General features: G+C 41.7%; 1 protein-coding gene across 5 annotated transcripts in view; it reads right to left on the minus strand.

The window, feature by feature from the left end:
- LOC117547044 (KAT8 regulatory NSL complex subunit 1-like) overlaps positions 1–17,466 on the minus strand; it is a 41,174-nt gene that overhangs the window by 15,121 nt on the left and 8,587 nt on the right. For all 5 annotated transcript variants that reach the window (XM_034217493.1, XM_034217496.1, XM_034217492.1 and 2 more), the window contains 4 exons: positions 15,984–17,454; positions 1,868–2,009; positions 1,673–1,756; positions 319–428 (listed from right to left, as the gene is read on the minus strand). In XM_034217493.1, the coding sequence (XP_034073384.1) occupies positions 319–428; positions 1,673–1,756; positions 1,868–2,009; positions 15,984–17,386 (1,739 nt within the window). In that variant the 5' untranslated portion in view covers positions 17,387–17,454. The remainder of the gene's footprint in view (positions 1–318; positions 429–1,672; positions 1,757–1,867; positions 2,010–15,983; positions 17,455–17,466) is intronic.

The raw sequence follows: 17,466 nt of genomic DNA on the forward strand, positions 1-17,466 counted from the left end.
ACACAAAAATGGATTTATGCTAAAGCATAAACGTTCATTAAATTGCAGACGCCAATATTTTCTTATGTTTTTGTTTATTTATAATTGTTTTGTTTGTGAAATGTAAAAAAAAATAGTATAACATTTCCAACATCTTTGTTCATTCTTTTCAACAACCAGTCAAATACATTCATTTGACTTCCATATGTGAAGAAAAGACATCAGCATCTCATCATTAGAAACTCCTAAAATCCTTAATTAGAGATTTCTCAGAAGTGTTTCTTGGAGAGCAGATTTCCTTTGAAGCAGAAAGGAGTTCAGTATTATCATCAGCTGTACCTGCTGAGGACGCCGTTAACGGGCTGCGAGCTTTGACCTTTCCACGGGCCGGCCTCTGTGTTGGGGATGTGGGCGGCGCCTGTGTGCTCCAGCCGTTCTGAACCAACATCCTGCGAGGACAGATAAGACAGAGGCAGTGAGACGACACCTCAGCAGCACAGGCAGACCAGCAGCACTTAAGCGCAGCCGGGATATTTAAGGAAACGAATGAATCATCCCAGTCATGTAGCCTTGAATGATTTATTCTGGATTTGTGAAAAGGGCTCTCACACAACTTCAAACCCTTTTCTGCACCGTCATCAACATGAACGGCCCAGAGCTACTAATTCACACTAATTCCTTCTTTCAATCAAACTTTTCCAAAACATTCCACACCTGATTGTTTCTCATTTTTCCAAATGACATATTGTTGTTAAAGCAGATGATTTGACAGTAAGCAAAAACAGACCATCCTTGAAGGTTAAAGTGAAAACAGACTATGTTTAATCAAAACAGTTGTCTACAAAGATCAGAGGCCACACCCGCAGTAGCTTAACACACATTTGAATAAACAGCATTCACATATCCAGAGAAACGGGCTCATCCTGTAATACAACATTTCTCAATTGTTTTGCTCTAAATGGCGTTAGGGTCGAAGGTGCTTATTATACAAAAGCTGCCTTTTATTTCCTGCCAGAGACAAACAAAAAGAAATCATTTCCTGTGAGCATTTCACACTTCATTTCCTGCAGGTGCTTTGATTGACCAAAACATGTTGAATGCTTTAACGATTATTATGTGTCTTTAAATAAATAAAAAACAGCCCCTTTCAACTTCTAATAAAACATCCAGTGCTTAGAATTGGAAAGTGCTGAATGAATGGTGGTTTAATTAAATACTTGCTGAGAACCTTCACAAATTGAAAACTGATTAATGTCATTTCAGTGGCAACAAGCATCATTATTACAGTTCACACTTCAATGGTTCACTTGAATTGTATTCAAACAGCATTTTGAAGAATATTTAAAAAGGTTTGTTTTTTTACTTTTGTTCCAAGAAAGATATCATTCATTGCACATTACCTTTAACAGTGTTTTCTCTATGGCGTTGCAATTTAAAAAGAGACAAGTTTGTAAGGTAGTTTGCCTGAATACTCCTAATAAACCCCACTAGATCCTGATTAAACTGTTTTCCAGGGTGTAGAACAAAACGCTTAATAATCAACAAGAGAAAATGCATATTCGAGCCAGATTTATCTTAAATGACAAGTATGCTAAGAGACTAATCATTTGGTGTAGCCCCAGAGAGAGAATATGGCTAGCACAGCGCTGTAGAGGAACACAACCTCCTGTTAAGGTTCCCCCATGACACTCACCGGAGTGTTTACAGGCTCTGTCTTCACTTCTGTCCCCCCCGCAGGTACTGCACTGGAGGAAAGTCCTCCCAGCTCCACTGAGCCCTGTAGAAGGATGTACATGTGGAGCATATTTATAGTAACAGTGTTTTTCCGCACACAAACCATTGCATATTCTATTATTTATTAGCCGCCAAAAGAGAAAGCTGTACTGACTTTGCTGGCGCGGATCTGTCTGTAGATGTCGGTCTGCTGTCGGATGCGATACTCCAGGTCTGAGATGTGGGCCTGGAGCCAGTTCCAGTGGCTGATGATGGCCGCTCTCTCCACCGTGTAGCGGCTCTCCGCCCGCTTCCATCTGAGGGACAAGAAGAGGGTGTGAGCGCTTATTATATAAAACGCAAACAGATGAGATTTTGGATTAACGTTTGCGACAAAAAGCCTATCCTCCTTAAAAACGCTGCAGAGACAAACAGATTGGTAAATTGATTGAAATGCTTAAAAACACAACAGCGGAAGAACTATCATTGTGTTATAAACGGTTGGTCTGATAAAACAAGATATTTGAAGACGTCACCTTGGATATGGGATGGACAAGTTTAGAAAAAAATAATCAAATGAATTTGTAATGACAAGAACCATTAGTTGAATTTTGGGCTGGGTGATAATTCAGTATTATAATGAATGTAATGTAATTGTGCACTTCAGTTCTCAATGAATGAAAAATACTCTTTATTTTTTGTTTGTCAAGTATTTCATTCATACTAGTATAGAAAGATTGGCTTAACCATGTGATTATCATAAAGACTACTTTATTGAATTACCAGATAGTATATTATAATGGAGATATAATGAAGATATGAATATCAGAATACAAGATTATGGCAATACTGCCCAGCCCAAGTCGCAGCCTCAAATTCAGTCATTAAAATCTATTTATTTTCCATTTCTAGGTTGTTGGTAGAGTAAGGGCATGTATGGTAAACGTCTGTTCTGTCATGAATCATCCTACAACATAATACATTGAAATATCAATGAGTCATAAATAGATCATTGAGAGCATGTTATTCAGTGAGCCTCAGAGCATTTCCCCAGTCAGACTGCAGAGGTCAGTGAATCAGCATTACACTAAGCTCCCAGCAATGGCAACTGCAGGCACCCTGGAAAATCCTCCTAATCAAAAAACAACATGACGAGGGATTCTTCAGAAGCGAGGGAGAAACATAAAAATTGGGATTTTCCTCGCCCTGAGTTGCTTAATGGCAAACCATGAGTGCCAGCTGAGAGCAGAGTACTCCATTTTACCAGTATGACACACAGAATGGGCATTTCAAAGGCAGACATGAGAGGAAAATGTCTGCTCTTGCACCGTGCGGCAGCCACCACAGAGGGCGCTGTTTCATCAAAATACAGGCTGCATTGACCATGGCTGAACAATGAAGAAAAAACAGAGTCAGATGGCAGACAAAGATAGACCTTGCACTCCTCTGCGCTTTCTCCTCTCCACACCAGTCTCTGTTTTCAATGTTCAGATCTACTACAGGATGGAGGAAGTTGGGAAAGGGCTACGGCCTAGATCGGGGGAGGAGTACAACAAGGACAGGGAAAGCTCTGGCAGCCTGGGGAGGAACAGACGGGCTTTAAAGTGCAATCTACAGGCCACAAGGTGCTGGAGGGGGTGGGGCTGGGTCAGGGAACAGTGCGGCAGACACTGGGATAACCAATAATCCAAGCAAGCATCCTGTATTATTGTGGAGCTGAGCGGAAGGAGAGTCACAATGGCTTTGACGCAGATATCAACCACCAATCAGTGCCATGAAAGACATCTTGGCTCTTGCTTTACTTATCCACAACAAGCTTGGTCACTGCAATAAGCAAGGACACTACTGCAAATACAGCTGCAGTGTTACCGGCTCATAACATTTCCTGTTGCTATTCTACACTCTCAACCCTGTTCTGCACAATAAACAAACATGCACTGGTAAATGTTCTCTAAACACTGCAACACTGTTGAACACGCCCTTTTGCTGGTGCATAAGATCAATGCTCTGGCAAGTCATTTGCATCTGGGAGTCCCCGTGGAGACTCGTCTCAAAACAACACTGGAGGTGGTGGCACTAAGAGTGTCACAGAATATACTGCACTAATTAGTATGCCGTGATTCGCCAGGATGTGGGGGTGGACAGCTGATCTACCAAAAGGCCAGGTGAGATGTGGCCCTAAGGGGGACATGAAGGATGATCTTGAGAAGATTCATGCTCTATGACATTCCAGCATTAGCATTTTCTTGTTATATTTAGACCACACATTTTGATAACAGCTGCTTTTAACTATTCGGATTAAGATTAAAAATACTAAATACAGTCAACAAATAAATAATGATATTCTATGAATAAAGCTTTACTGGTCCTGAGCTGGAAATTCACCTGCAACCCAGCTGTTTGTAAAGTAATATAAAGAAAATAAATACATTAAGATTAGTAGACTGGCCACACATTCAAAGCTGACTCTATATACCAAGTGAATTCATTCAAAGGAATAAAGAATAGAAAATAATGAAATCAGTTCTTAGGGTCCAATAGACAAGAGCTGGGCCCCACTCGTGTGGATAATCATGAAAAGGAAGCAGGAAGAGCTAAAACTGTACTTTAGTCAAACATAAACACACAGGGGCCATTACAAGAGCAATGACCTTAATCGTTAGTGTGACGAAGGAGGATGGGTCGGTATGCAGCGTGGAGAAATCCCCCCCTCTACACGAGAAGCTCCATCCCCCCTTCTCCCCAGGACATATTTTCCTCCCCCTCTACTCCCAAACACAAAAGCACCGGCGGCAATCTGTACAGCCGTTGTTTTGTGTCTGTCAGCACATTCTCCTTTGTGGTGTTTCTCCGGATGCAGCACGTATGTTGCGTGGTGCACCCCTGTGCCATAACGTCCCTACCATAACCAACACCATGCTCAAACACGTGGCGCACAAAAGGCCGGAGAGCGGGGGTCACTGAGGCAGCAGACTCATTTACACCTGATGCACCTTTCCAGTGGAAAAGTACCATCACTGGGGAAGACACATGCGGTTCCTTCAGGCTAAGGGAAGCCATTTCAAAGACCTTTTGATATTGTGCAAGAAGTGATGAACACAGAAACTATTTCTATCGCCGTTTATGTCAACCATTGTAACACTTTTCTCTCCTCTACTTCATTGTGTGCCTTTGTTAATACTGGAGGGGGGGGTTGCACTTCCTCTCCATATGGTTACACAAGTGGCTGGTGGAAGGAGATTCACTTTCTATTTGCTTGATGCTTGTATTATGCTGTACACCTAATATGGTCTCTATCTTTTATCTCATCACTTCATCACTTAACACTATGAGCACACAGTGGGGTGAAAACATGCAGTCTTTTGTATGAAAGATGTATAACTTGGAAACAAGGGCTCTGAGCTTATGGTAGATGGACTACAGTTATATAGCACAATTCAATCTTTACACATTCTGTCTCTTTCACCCGATCACACACACACATTTACACTCCAATGGAGGCAATGCAGCCATGCAAGGCGCTGGCCGGCACATCAGAGCAACTTGGGGTTCAGTGTCTTGCTCAAACATAATTTAACATGGAATCAAAGTGAAAGTCCTATGATTAAAGGACCTACCTATCTCTGCCTCGTGACCAACGGCCACCCCCTTTTTGCTGCTCTATTTTAACAGCTTTATCACAATGTACTGCCTCCACAGATATCACACTACAGGGTAGGGTTGGGTATCGTTTGGATTTTAACGATTCCGGTTCTGCTTTTCGGTTCTCGGTTCCGGTTCTTTGAGAGGGTAAAAATAAGTCCCATGCCAATTTCACTGGGAGAAAAATATATTTATGAAAACATTAAGTCATATCTGTATTCCTATTTACAAATCACTTCATTCATACTGTTTAATTTTGTTGGGGTTATTGAATACAATTGTATTAAAAATAATCTCTGCATTGTTTAGTTAGTTCTAAGTGGTGCAGTTTGAGAATGTACAGAGTCTCCTCTGATGTTACACTGCAACCTGCCTGTGAGACAGTCCAACCACACATGTCCTGCAACACACATGCTGCAGCTGCTCACTGTTTGTAAAAGTAAATAAATAGTATTTTCATTTCAATAATGTACTTTCTATACCCTGCTTCATAAACAATACTGACATCCCTGTGCTCCTTCGAGTCTGGGGGTCCGGGGATGTGAGGACAGCGCGAGGACACAGACAGGGAGGCTGCTTCACTTCATAAAGGAAATGATGGTCAATATTAACATAGGAGCTAAAACGCTTAATAACCTTCATTACGTGTTCGAGAAAGAACATAAGAAAGTTTGACAAAGGTGAGGCTGTTAAACGGGCAGCGGATCTGCTGTGTGTAGAAAGAGAGAGAGAGACGCTGAGCTGCACCGTGCAGCGATCAGCTGATACGGAGCAGAGAGAGAGCTGCGGTCCTCCTGTCCTCACAACTCTTAGAAATCCGGGTAACGGACAATTGTTATTTGTTCTTACTCTGAACCGAGTTTTGCTCCCAACCCGGCCACGGAACCGGATTTCGGGACCCAACCCTACTGCAGGGGTCACATCTCCCAAAGCATGCAGCATCATCATCATTCAAAAAATAAGATTGTTCTGTTTTAGTGATGTCATATCAATCTACAAGTATATGAGATTAACGCATACACACGCAGTACATATAAAGCATAGACCACAATAAATAACAGTGACCCATTTTTCTCAATGGAGATTGTTAAGAGTGTGTTATTAATGTCATTCTGAACGGCATTTATATTGATGTTAGGCAGAATATAGGTTAGGAAATGAGTGCTCATCTGTAAATTATTATCCACAATTGAACTAAAAAGGTTCTCAATGTATGGGGCCAGTTCCTGCATCCGGCTTTTATCTTAAAACAGAAACAGGAAGTGTTTTTTTCATGCCTGTGACATATTCTACAGACACAGACCTATCAGACCGGGTCATGTTACTAGTATGATGTCTATAAACTATAAACAGATTTTTACTGTTGGCTTTTACTTGTGTTGTGACCCAAGCACAACACGCTGGAAGAAATAGGGAAGACCACAAATCTAAAAAGAACACAGCGGGAACAAATCAATGCTGTGTGGCTACTCCAACCTGTTAACATCGGCACCGTCATATAAAAGCAAAAGGATTCCACAACTCAGACACGCAGGCTAGCAATTCTGTAGGTAAGGGCGATTACCACACCAGTCTGGTTCAGGAAATACAATTACTGCTTGACTTAATAATACTGATAAAATGTCTATTCTCATATCACAATATTGGCAGGCCTCGACAGTAACGGTTGCCATTGGTAACCATTCAGACCACTTCTTGGCCTTTGGTTGCAATCAGTGGCAACCAGTTTTTAACATAAAGAAATAAGGACAGCTGAATGTGCACCCCAAAATAGATACATGTTAAATATTTGTTGTACTTAAAGGTGGGGTCGGTAAGTTTGAGAAACCGGCTCGAGATACACTTTTTGTTATATTCCATGGAATGCTCTTAACATCCCGATAGCAATGAATATCTGAAGTGCTTTGACAAAAAATCCATAAAAAAAATGTCCTCAGTGGAAGCCGTGGCGCTGTAAAAAGCACGACCAATCATCTGAGCCGGCCCGGCTAAAGTAGCTGGATGGCCGACCTGCCTGTCAGCCTTCATCTGAGCACACTCAACTGATAAAGTGCACGATGAACCCGAACGAAAAGCAAAGCTTACATGTGTAAAGTCTTGGGAGGCGAAATATATATGTACATTCTGCCCCGTTGTGCATTCACTTCCGGTAAAAGTTCCTTCAAAATAAGAGTCCTGATCTTATTACTACCAAAATAAAAGTGCAAAACGAAACTTTACCATAGGAAAATATTGGCATACAAATATAATCACTTCTATGAAAAGGTAACACATTTTAAATATAGTTCGACATATTAAAGGTAATTTACAGCATTAATAATTCATATCTAATTCTTAACTGTGAATGGTTTTCATTTATTTATTTAACATTAGAAATGTATTAGTCTGGCCAATGACAGAACCACAATCAAGACTTCAATGCTGAAGGGCCAGTGGGTCTATGGTGGGGGTCAGCACAAAGGTCAAGAAAACCCACATTTGAAAGGGAGACAACGGATGACCAAGAAACTAGTGACTTGCTCCATTCATTTTTGAGGGATCTGTGAAGAACATGACAACAGCTGCACTGCTGGTATTTAGTATACCAGCAATTGAGGGTGGACAAGTTTCCTACCACTTAAGTTTCAAATAATTGTGTTAATTACTTATTGTAAAGCATTTGAACATTCTTTTGTGTCACATGTTCATTATTAAGTTGATGTATACTATCTTAATTATTTAATATATAAGGTGACTAAAAATGGCAACCGTATTTTCAGTTTTGGAAACCAAAAGCTAAAAGTTAGCGTTGAGCCCTGATATTGGTAATGTATTCAAATATTGCCCAGTTTTATAAACACAAATATAATACTGACAGTTTATTTTGGAGTGCTGCTTGCCTCAGTCCCACTTTTGTTGTTTCAGCAAGGTTTTGTAAATGTACCACAATTATAACTGATATTAATTGAAAACAAGGTTTAAAAGTTCAACATGTTCTCAGGCGTGCAAGGATAAGTGTCTCCAAACGTGGCATGCTAGCTCTCCAAATCATCCTGTCAGCATTGTTTAACGCCAGTAGTCGTTGATGACAGTCAGCCATGGATTTTACATGATGACATTGTTCATCAACCAATCCCTAAACTGCCCCCTATAAAACTTTCTTTGCAAACCTCATAAAACGCAGCACTTTGATACAAGCTAGGGCTGCTCGATTATGGCAAAAATCATAATCTCGATTATTTGGGTCAATAATTGATATCACGTTTATTAAAAACGATTATCCATTTACTTTGAAAACATCAATTTATTGGAGATGTGAACAGTATGTTTTTAACAGTTGATTACCCTGAACTTTAAGTATAATTCAACTGAAAAAAAAAGGTGAAAAAAAAGAGGTAATAATACAAAAATAATCGTTTTATTTTTGTTTACGTTGTTTGCATAATCGTTGCAAGCCATAATCGTAAATTGCAATTAAAATACGATTAATTGAGCAGCCCTAATACAACCATCAATCATATCTGATCTAAACTCATTTTGGCTTAATTTGGGGGGATCTTTGGGAACTTATGTATTGTGAATAACAACACTCAATATAAACTTCAATTGTGGGGGGGAAAATTACTGACTTTAAGGCAGTTTGAATTACACAAGGTAGTTATGCCCTTTTTTCTGTGCATTAGGTGACAACTAATCAGTCCCTAATTTCCACTTTAACACATCCATATTCACATTAGGAAACCTGAGCTCCTTGTACAATAATCTTCCATAGAAACATGGTGATGAAGAGAGGTCAAGTATAATAAAAGGCCTACACACGTTTTACTTTTCCATATGGAACAAAACAATCAAATCCATTTGCAAGCATGCTTCACTAGCCGTTCAGTTATCAATCATACTTAGTAACAAGAATGAGGGAAATCAAAGCAGCAGCTGTCATTATAACTTCTTCGTTCTCCAGAGTCAAAGATTTTCAAAGCAAACTGAAAGGGTTGAAAAGGATCCAGACATTTAAAATGCACAACAATATTGTTCAGGTTTATTCTTTTGTGCAGGGATGGCTGTCAGGGCAGCAGGTTAAACTAATCTGTTACAGGAAGAAACAGCTCTGGATCCAGGACTGATCGAGGCGGGCCAACAGGGTGTGGGGCAGGAAAAACTAGTGAGGGCAAATTGAGCTAGAGAGCTGCAGCAGTCATTACATAAAAGAGGGGGGTTATGTAACGCCTGTGGGTTTGTGTTGAGGAACTTGGGCCGAGCTAAAACACATCCAGATGTGTGGAACGGGACAGAAACCTATACAGGCGTTCACATACATACATAAATATACACACACAGGAATGAAACTAGGGGAAACATAGCTAAGCTACTCAGACTGCAGAGTAATGCTGAGCCATAAGCATGAAAGGCACGTTGTAGTCTCAGACAGACACTTTTACTGCCGAACTGCATAAAGATCATCATCCAGGTCTCCTTTTATCATCAGACAGGCAAAAAGCATGCTAACATTGGTACGTTGCAGGAGAGATAACAAAACTCACAACATTTTCCATGTTCTGTCTATGAGCGATTATGTAAGCTCTGAGATTTCCTGATGAGCGTTTTGTTGCCTCAGAAACAAGAAACTGTGCCCACTTGTTTAACACAGAACAACCCGTGCTCCACGTAACATGCCTAAATAAACAAATGATATGCAGGTGTAGCTCTATTGCATCACCTGTCCTTGTCATGTTGCAGTGAGTAGAAAAGCATTTTTAAAGCTAGCAGCACCCACACCCTGTTAAAGGACCATTGTGGACGTCACATTCACAGACCGACACTGGCTAGGGCAGAAGAGCCCTGCAGCATAAGCACGACAACAGATGTTGGCTTGCCCCGCAATCCTCTCTAAGATACGGGAAACCACGTCTACAGCAGGGACAGGGATGACAGGATTAGATGTAAGCAACACACTACATCCAAACAAGCTGTGCAAATAGGTTATTTTCCACACTGCTGTCGACTCAGCTGACGGTAAATAATTGAGGTGCTGCCGCCTAAAGAAGACATTACATTGCCTGTATTGTTGACTGGTGGTAGTGCTGTAAGCCATGAATTGGTAACTAGGGATGTCCCGATCACCTTGTTTTGCTCCCGATCCGATTCCGATCATTTGATTTTGACAATCTGCCGATACCGATTTTTCCCGATCCGATCTTAATGCAAAGCATTAAGAGAAAAAAAAGGTAACAGATAGCGGCTGGTCATCCAACGCGATGAATTCAGCTATCTTGGCTGTTATTGTTTTGGCCTTTTCACTGTTCTGGGGCCGTTTCTCTTTCCTTTTAAAAGTCTCTGAAAGTGTCGGTTGTTTCAGTGCCGTTACCTGAGTGGCCGCTGTGTACTCGTCGTGTTGTTGTCTGTGTTTGTTTCTCAGGTGGCGTATTAGATTGGTCGTGTTGAACGTAGCTCTGTTCTTTCCACTAGGGATGCTCCGATCGATCGGTCACCGATCGAGATCGGCCGATACTCACTCTCTACCGATCGATCGGTGCTCTCTAAACATGCCGATCGCGAGAGCCGATCGCATGACGTAAAATACATGACACTTTTCTCTGTGTGCGGCAAAACAAGCTCGCCAAAATGGCTTCACCGGTCTGGCATTATTTTAAGGTGTCCGAAAAAGACAGTAAAATAGCGGTATGCAACGTGTGAAGCAGAAATCCTGCAGCTCCACCCGCCGGACCGGTGAGCGGAACGAAACACACAAGAGTTAGACCTAACACACTTAGCTATTTTATCTATGGAACAAGCTAAACTAGTTATTATAAATATATGTATTCTTCACTGTCGGGTCACTCATTACTGGATCAGTGAGCTGCATGAGATACTGACAGGCTGTCAGGAGAGAGGGGGAGGGAGAGAGGAAAAGAGAGCGCTTCCGCTCATTTCTCCCGTGTTATTATCCAAAGTGAATGTAAACTTGAATAATGTACATCATTTGAATGTAATAATTAAGTTGATTGTTGTTTGTAGAAGCTCCAGTGAATGAGCCCCATTAACTGAGTTTAAACATCACTTTAAATGGAAGATTTAAAGTGATGTTTAAATCTTCCATTTAGGCCCCGCCCACTCGATCGGAATCGACATCGGCCGATACTGATTCCGGCCCCGAAATTGGCGATCGGAGCATCCCTACTTTCCACCACGCGGAACCTCCGCCTTGCAAACATTGCATCTGGCTGTTACACTGCCTTCGCTTTCAATTTTATAATACTTCCAAACTCCTGACATTTTCTCTGTCCCGACTCCCGATTCACCAGCTGACCGTAGCCTCTCGTTAGCTTACTGCTACTATTAGACACTGCGCCCACTCTGTTGCCAGCTTTGAGAGAAATAAGCAACCAGGTCTGAAAACAAGCCCAAAAGAAGCAACACATACATGATGTTGTGTAATTTGAAACCAAAACTAAGGCCTCAGGATGAATTTAAGACGTGAACATGGTCATTTTTGTTTTGTAACATTAAATAAAAAAATACTGATCCCCGATTTTTTTTCTCCCGATTCCGATCTTTTGAAAATCACGTGATTGGCTCCGATCCCCGATCACGTGATCGGATCATCTCTATTGGTAACAGAGACAAAATGTTAGCTGGGAAAATGTGGCTTTATGGTTATACACACACACCCTACTTCCTGGACGACTATGGTGTTCACAAAAAGGCAAGAATCTCTTATGCTGTGTTGCGAGCTGAGAACCTGTTTGCGCGATATGAATGATTATACAATGTGTATGAGACGTCTGCTTATGAAGGCATAACAGATGAGCAGATTTAGATTTCCAAGGCAGCTTTCACTCAGTGTACACAGAAATTATTAGGCTTACATGTGCTACCGCTTAGCAAACATTAGCAAACCTGTTAAGTGATGGGTGCTTCTGTGACAGCAAAACAAAACCTTTAAATGTGGCTTTTTGTAGAACATCTGTGCAAATTAAGTGAGCTCTCTACGCCTGGTTTATTGAGCCAGGGTGGTGTGTGGCGTAGTGGACTAGTGCGTAGGTGTTTGGATCAGGGGAGCACAGGTTCAAACCCCACTGCAGTCAGCATGTCGTTGTGTCCCTGAGACACTTCACCCCAAATTGCTCCTGTGGGGATTGCCCACAGTATTGAGTAAGTCGCTTTGGATAAAAGCGTCTAACAAGTAACACGTAATGTATTATACTCAAATTGCATAAATCTGCTGTATTGTGTAGCAAAGAATACATGCCAAAAAGCTTTTGTGCTCTAATAAAACATGTACAAAATGTCAAGTGTGCTCAGGTCAGTGTTATTTTCCTGAGTGTAAGATGACATTGGGTGCCTGTCTCCTGCAGGGAGGGCAACGTCTCAGTTTTTACTTCAGCGGGCTGTTATATAGGTCATCGTCTAAGGATTATAGTAACTGATTAATTTAACTCATAACACCTGTAATGTTTTATTATAAAACGATTTAAGGCCAACTGGGACATTGGCTTCATACTGCCTTTAAATAACTTTTTAAACATTTGGACAAAACTAGCCAAAAATGTGCAGACTCTAAAAGTCTCTAAATAATCTAATTGGAACAGTTACTCTAAATAGTATTGTGTAAAATGGCTGTTTATTAACTTTGATTGTATGTGCCGATCATGATTATGTAATGCTTGCTAGTAAAGGATCAACAGAGGAATTATCTAGCAATGAGTGACTAGTAAGCACAAGTGATTCTGTAAATAAAACTACTTTGAAAATATGTTGAAAGCATATTCAATTTCAAGCTTACTCTTAAATTAAAAAACATACAAAATGTTCAAGGATGTGTAGAAACCCTGTTTGTGTTTTAACCAAAGCAGTAAACAAACACTTAATGTAGTACAGTTAGCAGTAACTACATCTGTATAACATTAAGCCATACAGAGCGAAATACTGTGGTGCAGTTGGTCTGTCTCAGTTCTTTCACAGGGTATGGATAGAAACAAAGAGATCATGTAGTGATTGAACGTGTTTGCAAGGGTGCAGTTTATACATTAACAGCTTTATTAATAAAGCATGCATGTGTCAGAAGGTTTCATGTTGCCAAAATGTAATAAAAGTCCACCCTGTAATATTACATTTGGATCCACTGACAAAGCAAAAGCACTTAAAATGTTTTTAAAAGGTACAGAGACCTTTTTTTTATGCGCAAAGGACTAAGCAGTCGTCAACAACAGTGACTAAGGTTGCAAGAAGCTGCTTCACAATAACACCCATACGGTTGGCTTTCACGGTAAAGCAGGAAACAAGATATGTCATGTTTCTGTAACAACAGATAAACTGCAGCTGAGCATTTTGTGTTACATTTTCCTTGGTTGTTTAAGGACATAAGAGCGAGCTCGGTCCAGATGAAGGAAAACACAGTGAAGACTGTAATGAGTTGGGCAGGAGTCACATTACCATTTTACTGTGGTAGCTGCCTTATCCCTGCTGGTACATCTGAATAACACCTCAGCATCTTTCAGATGCTTTCTCATGTATGGACTACATGTAGGTAGTACTCAACGTGCTGTTTAAAGGCTACAATAAATATGGTTCATGCTTGAGCTCAGCAAACAACAAGAGACTGCTGCTTTTCATCAGAGCAGGGAGATGATTAGATGAGAGAATGGAAACACAATTATAATTGCTTTGTAAAAGGAAAAAATAACAACCATGATAATGTACAATACAGTCTGCTGCAGTGCAATAAAAGGAATACATCCTATGTCTAACTCTAAATGGTCCCACTTTGATGGCTAAGGCTGTGGACTAAAGAGTCTCATCCAATAGTTTTGATTTACTCAACAAATATTTAAAACTGAATTCCTCCACGAAGTATCACGCAAAAGCACCGCTCTGAATCTTGTATTTTTAGAAACAAGTAATTCAGGATGAAATTGCATTTTAAAAATTGTACTTATCAACTAAAGAAATCTTATTTGACTCAACAACAAATGACTCAACTAAGAGGGACAAGCATTACTGATGGCCTATTACGAATGCAGCATTTAACCTAATTTCTATGCACATAACATATAATACGGAGGATCATTCAGTTACAAAGAAGTAAATAATCAAGCCATAATTAAAAAAAAGAATGGATCTGACTGACTGCCAAAATACAAGAATCTAATTTGATAATTTATGACTGATTAAAATGGATCTGAATAATAAATATACTCATCTTTGATATATTTTGTACATCTTATTCAGTCTGTATGGTAAAAATGCTACAGCTGGCCATATTCAAAATGCAGCCATGCTATGTTGTTATCAACAGAAAGACTTATTGCCTCAAGGTGTAATTTTATGACTAAAGAACAAAAGACAGAAGATGAATTTGCATAATAACTGTATCTCAAGTCAAGGTTTTGTATACAAGATGCCGTTTTTGGGTAAAACAAAGTATATCTCAATAACATTTGCCTTTACTATATGCCTGATAGAATTTGATGCCTTACATTTGTCTTTTTTGACTAGGTCTGTCCATTATCTATCGAAGTATTGGTGGGGTTTTGAGAATTGAAGATCTGTAACAACAAGCAGACAGGGAATTTAACAGCTCAAACTAATTCAGTTTGCTTCCTTATTTATATGACCTTTCATATTCATGATGACATAATCACTCTCACTCCTACAATCTCAAGCCACATAGTAGTGCCTCAATGTTCACTCTCCTTGAACATGACGTGCTATATATTTTTTCTATTAACGGCTACAACACCTCCTTTGACCCTCGATGGGACACAGACACGGTATGAATAAATTACACGCTGTTGTTCTACTTTCGGATCATTCTTGCAACACGCACAAGCTTCCTGTTATGAAGGTTATGAAGCTATTTAGGTCAAAGGTCTAAAGTCAGCACATGAAAGGACCATAAAAATCAAGTGTTCTCAGAGACATTGTTAATAATCTACCCGATCCTACACAGGTCAGTAAGTCCATTAGCGCTGCTGACCCTCCTGCTTTATTTTCCCCCTTCCACGCACTAATGACACAGAAATGACTATGTGAACTTCCCATGGAATATATTTGCAAGCTCCTGCTGAGGAAAACCTAAGATCACAACACCACACCTTCTGTTGAAACGACCCAACTTCAGTTTCCTCTTTGGTTTCAGTTTAAAGCAAAACATTATCAGCTCTGTGGGGGCTCGCTTGTTCACTCTGCAGCTAAACAGAACGTTCAGTTTCAGCCTCTGCCCCACTCAGGAGGAAACATTGTGTGACGAGAGAGCTTTTTACTTTGAGCCCAATCCAGCCTGTGCATTCTCCACAAGATGATACCACCCACACAACTACACTCACTCGAATAGCGAATGGTATCTCTACCCCTCCCTGGAGTTTTACCCAACCACTACTGAGGCAGTTATAATTGTCATTAGCACCTGCTAGGACTTAGTAGCATATTGCAGGGCCCAGAAAATATGGACTCTCACAGCACTGTTGAAGGGCTACAAGCACCATAGAAATCTGAATGCAAATCAGGTAAAGTGCACGGGGGATGTGTAACTACTATAAAACGGTTTTTTTGTCATTTCTAACATAAATGCTGCCTTTAAAAGGTCAACTTCACCTCAGTAATGAATTTTCTGTTAATGCAGAATCATTTATTTATTATTTATTTTAGTGGGTGTGGATCCCTTTACTTACATTTTGACATGTCGCTGCTCAATGTCCACTCTTGTCAGCTCTTCCTCCTCCAGGTCAGAGTCCCCTCCAGAACTACTTTCTGTTACATCTGAGTCAAAGGCGCTTTCTGCTGAATGAAGGTTAGCCGTTCCGCTCAAATACAGCCTCTCCAGTTCCAAGGGCATGGAGCCGCTTTTAAGGAAGCGACCGAGGCCGTCTTTGCTGTTTGACGAAGAGTGGCGTCCAGTCTTCCATGTAGCTGTAGGGGTTGCTGTTTCTGCTTTGCGGTTACCGGCCAAAAGCCGGTTGAGAGCCGAGTCCAAAAAGCCACCCAGCTGCTGCTGAATGTGCCGCTCCACCTGCTTGGCCTGTACAACCTGAAGACGTTTGCGCAGGCGACGCAGCCGATTTTCAATCTCAGATTGCCGGCTGCTGTTGAGAAGTGTACGCTCCTTAACATGAGCATCAAGGCTGTCAGAGAAAGACGTGCAGGGTAGAGGAGGCTGTGGCGCAGATGTGCAAGACGGGGAGCCCTGCTGGCTGCTACCTGGTCTCTCCCTATCAGAACCCTGTGGCTGACCGATAGGCGTGTGTGAATCAGCCTCCTCCAAATTCATTTGTTCAGTGGGCTTAGGGTTGTTAAGGGTGTAAGGGGAAAGGGCAGCAGACTGGAGCACGGGTGGTTCACAGTTTTTTTCGTCTGTATTTTTAGAAACCCCAGAGGAATGCTTCTGTTTGAGGGTTCCTTTCATCTGGATATGACCCGATAGAGTAGCTGTCAAGGTCTCAGAGTCCGAGGGCAGGTTCTGGGACTGAGAGTCTGTGGCAGGCGGCTTGTCACCGTTCACTGCCACCACGCAGCCAGGGCCAGTGATGGTGGCCAGCTTTTTGGCCAGGCCATTGACAGGTGCCATTGGCTGACCACCTCCGTTAGTGCTGCCACTCATGAGGCTCTTGAGTTGGCCACCAGATAATTCAATCTGCTGCCTCTTCCTCGACAGGAAGTCTCCTCCGCCGTTGAGCAGGGAGCTGGGCAGTATTCTGTGACCTTTCAACACAGACTGTTTAATGAGGACTCCTTGCAGTGTGATTGACTCCTTAGTTGAAGGGACAGTTGTCACATCAGAGCATAGGTAAGAAGCCACCAGCGGCTGGAGCTTTCCCAGGGCCGAGGCCTGGGCCACAGAATCGACTTGGGGCTGCTGTTGCTGCTGCTCCTGGTCGCCGCCACAAAAGTCGAGGGGGCAATCTTCAGAAACCACCTTGCACTTAGCGGGGCCACTGCTATGGATGAGGATGTTGCTGGCGTTACCGTTGTTCTCTGCACTGGCTGGTGAGAGACTTGAGGATGGGGCAGCCAGTTTGAAGCGGATGTGGTGAGCTTCGGCTGGGGCGTCGGTGAGAGCGGGCGCCATCGCAGCCATACAGTGCAGAGGGACGGGCACCGCGGCCTGCTCCACACCACCCACTTACTGCCCCACCTGAGGACAGCCTGTATGACAAA

The sequence above is a fragment of the Gymnodraco acuticeps genome, unplaced genomic scaffold (assembly GCF_902827175.1).
Source record: "Gymnodraco acuticeps unplaced genomic scaffold, fGymAcu1.1, whole genome shotgun sequence".
Lineage (NCBI taxonomy): Eukaryota > Metazoa > Chordata > Actinopteri > Perciformes > Bathydraconidae > Gymnodraco > Gymnodraco acuticeps.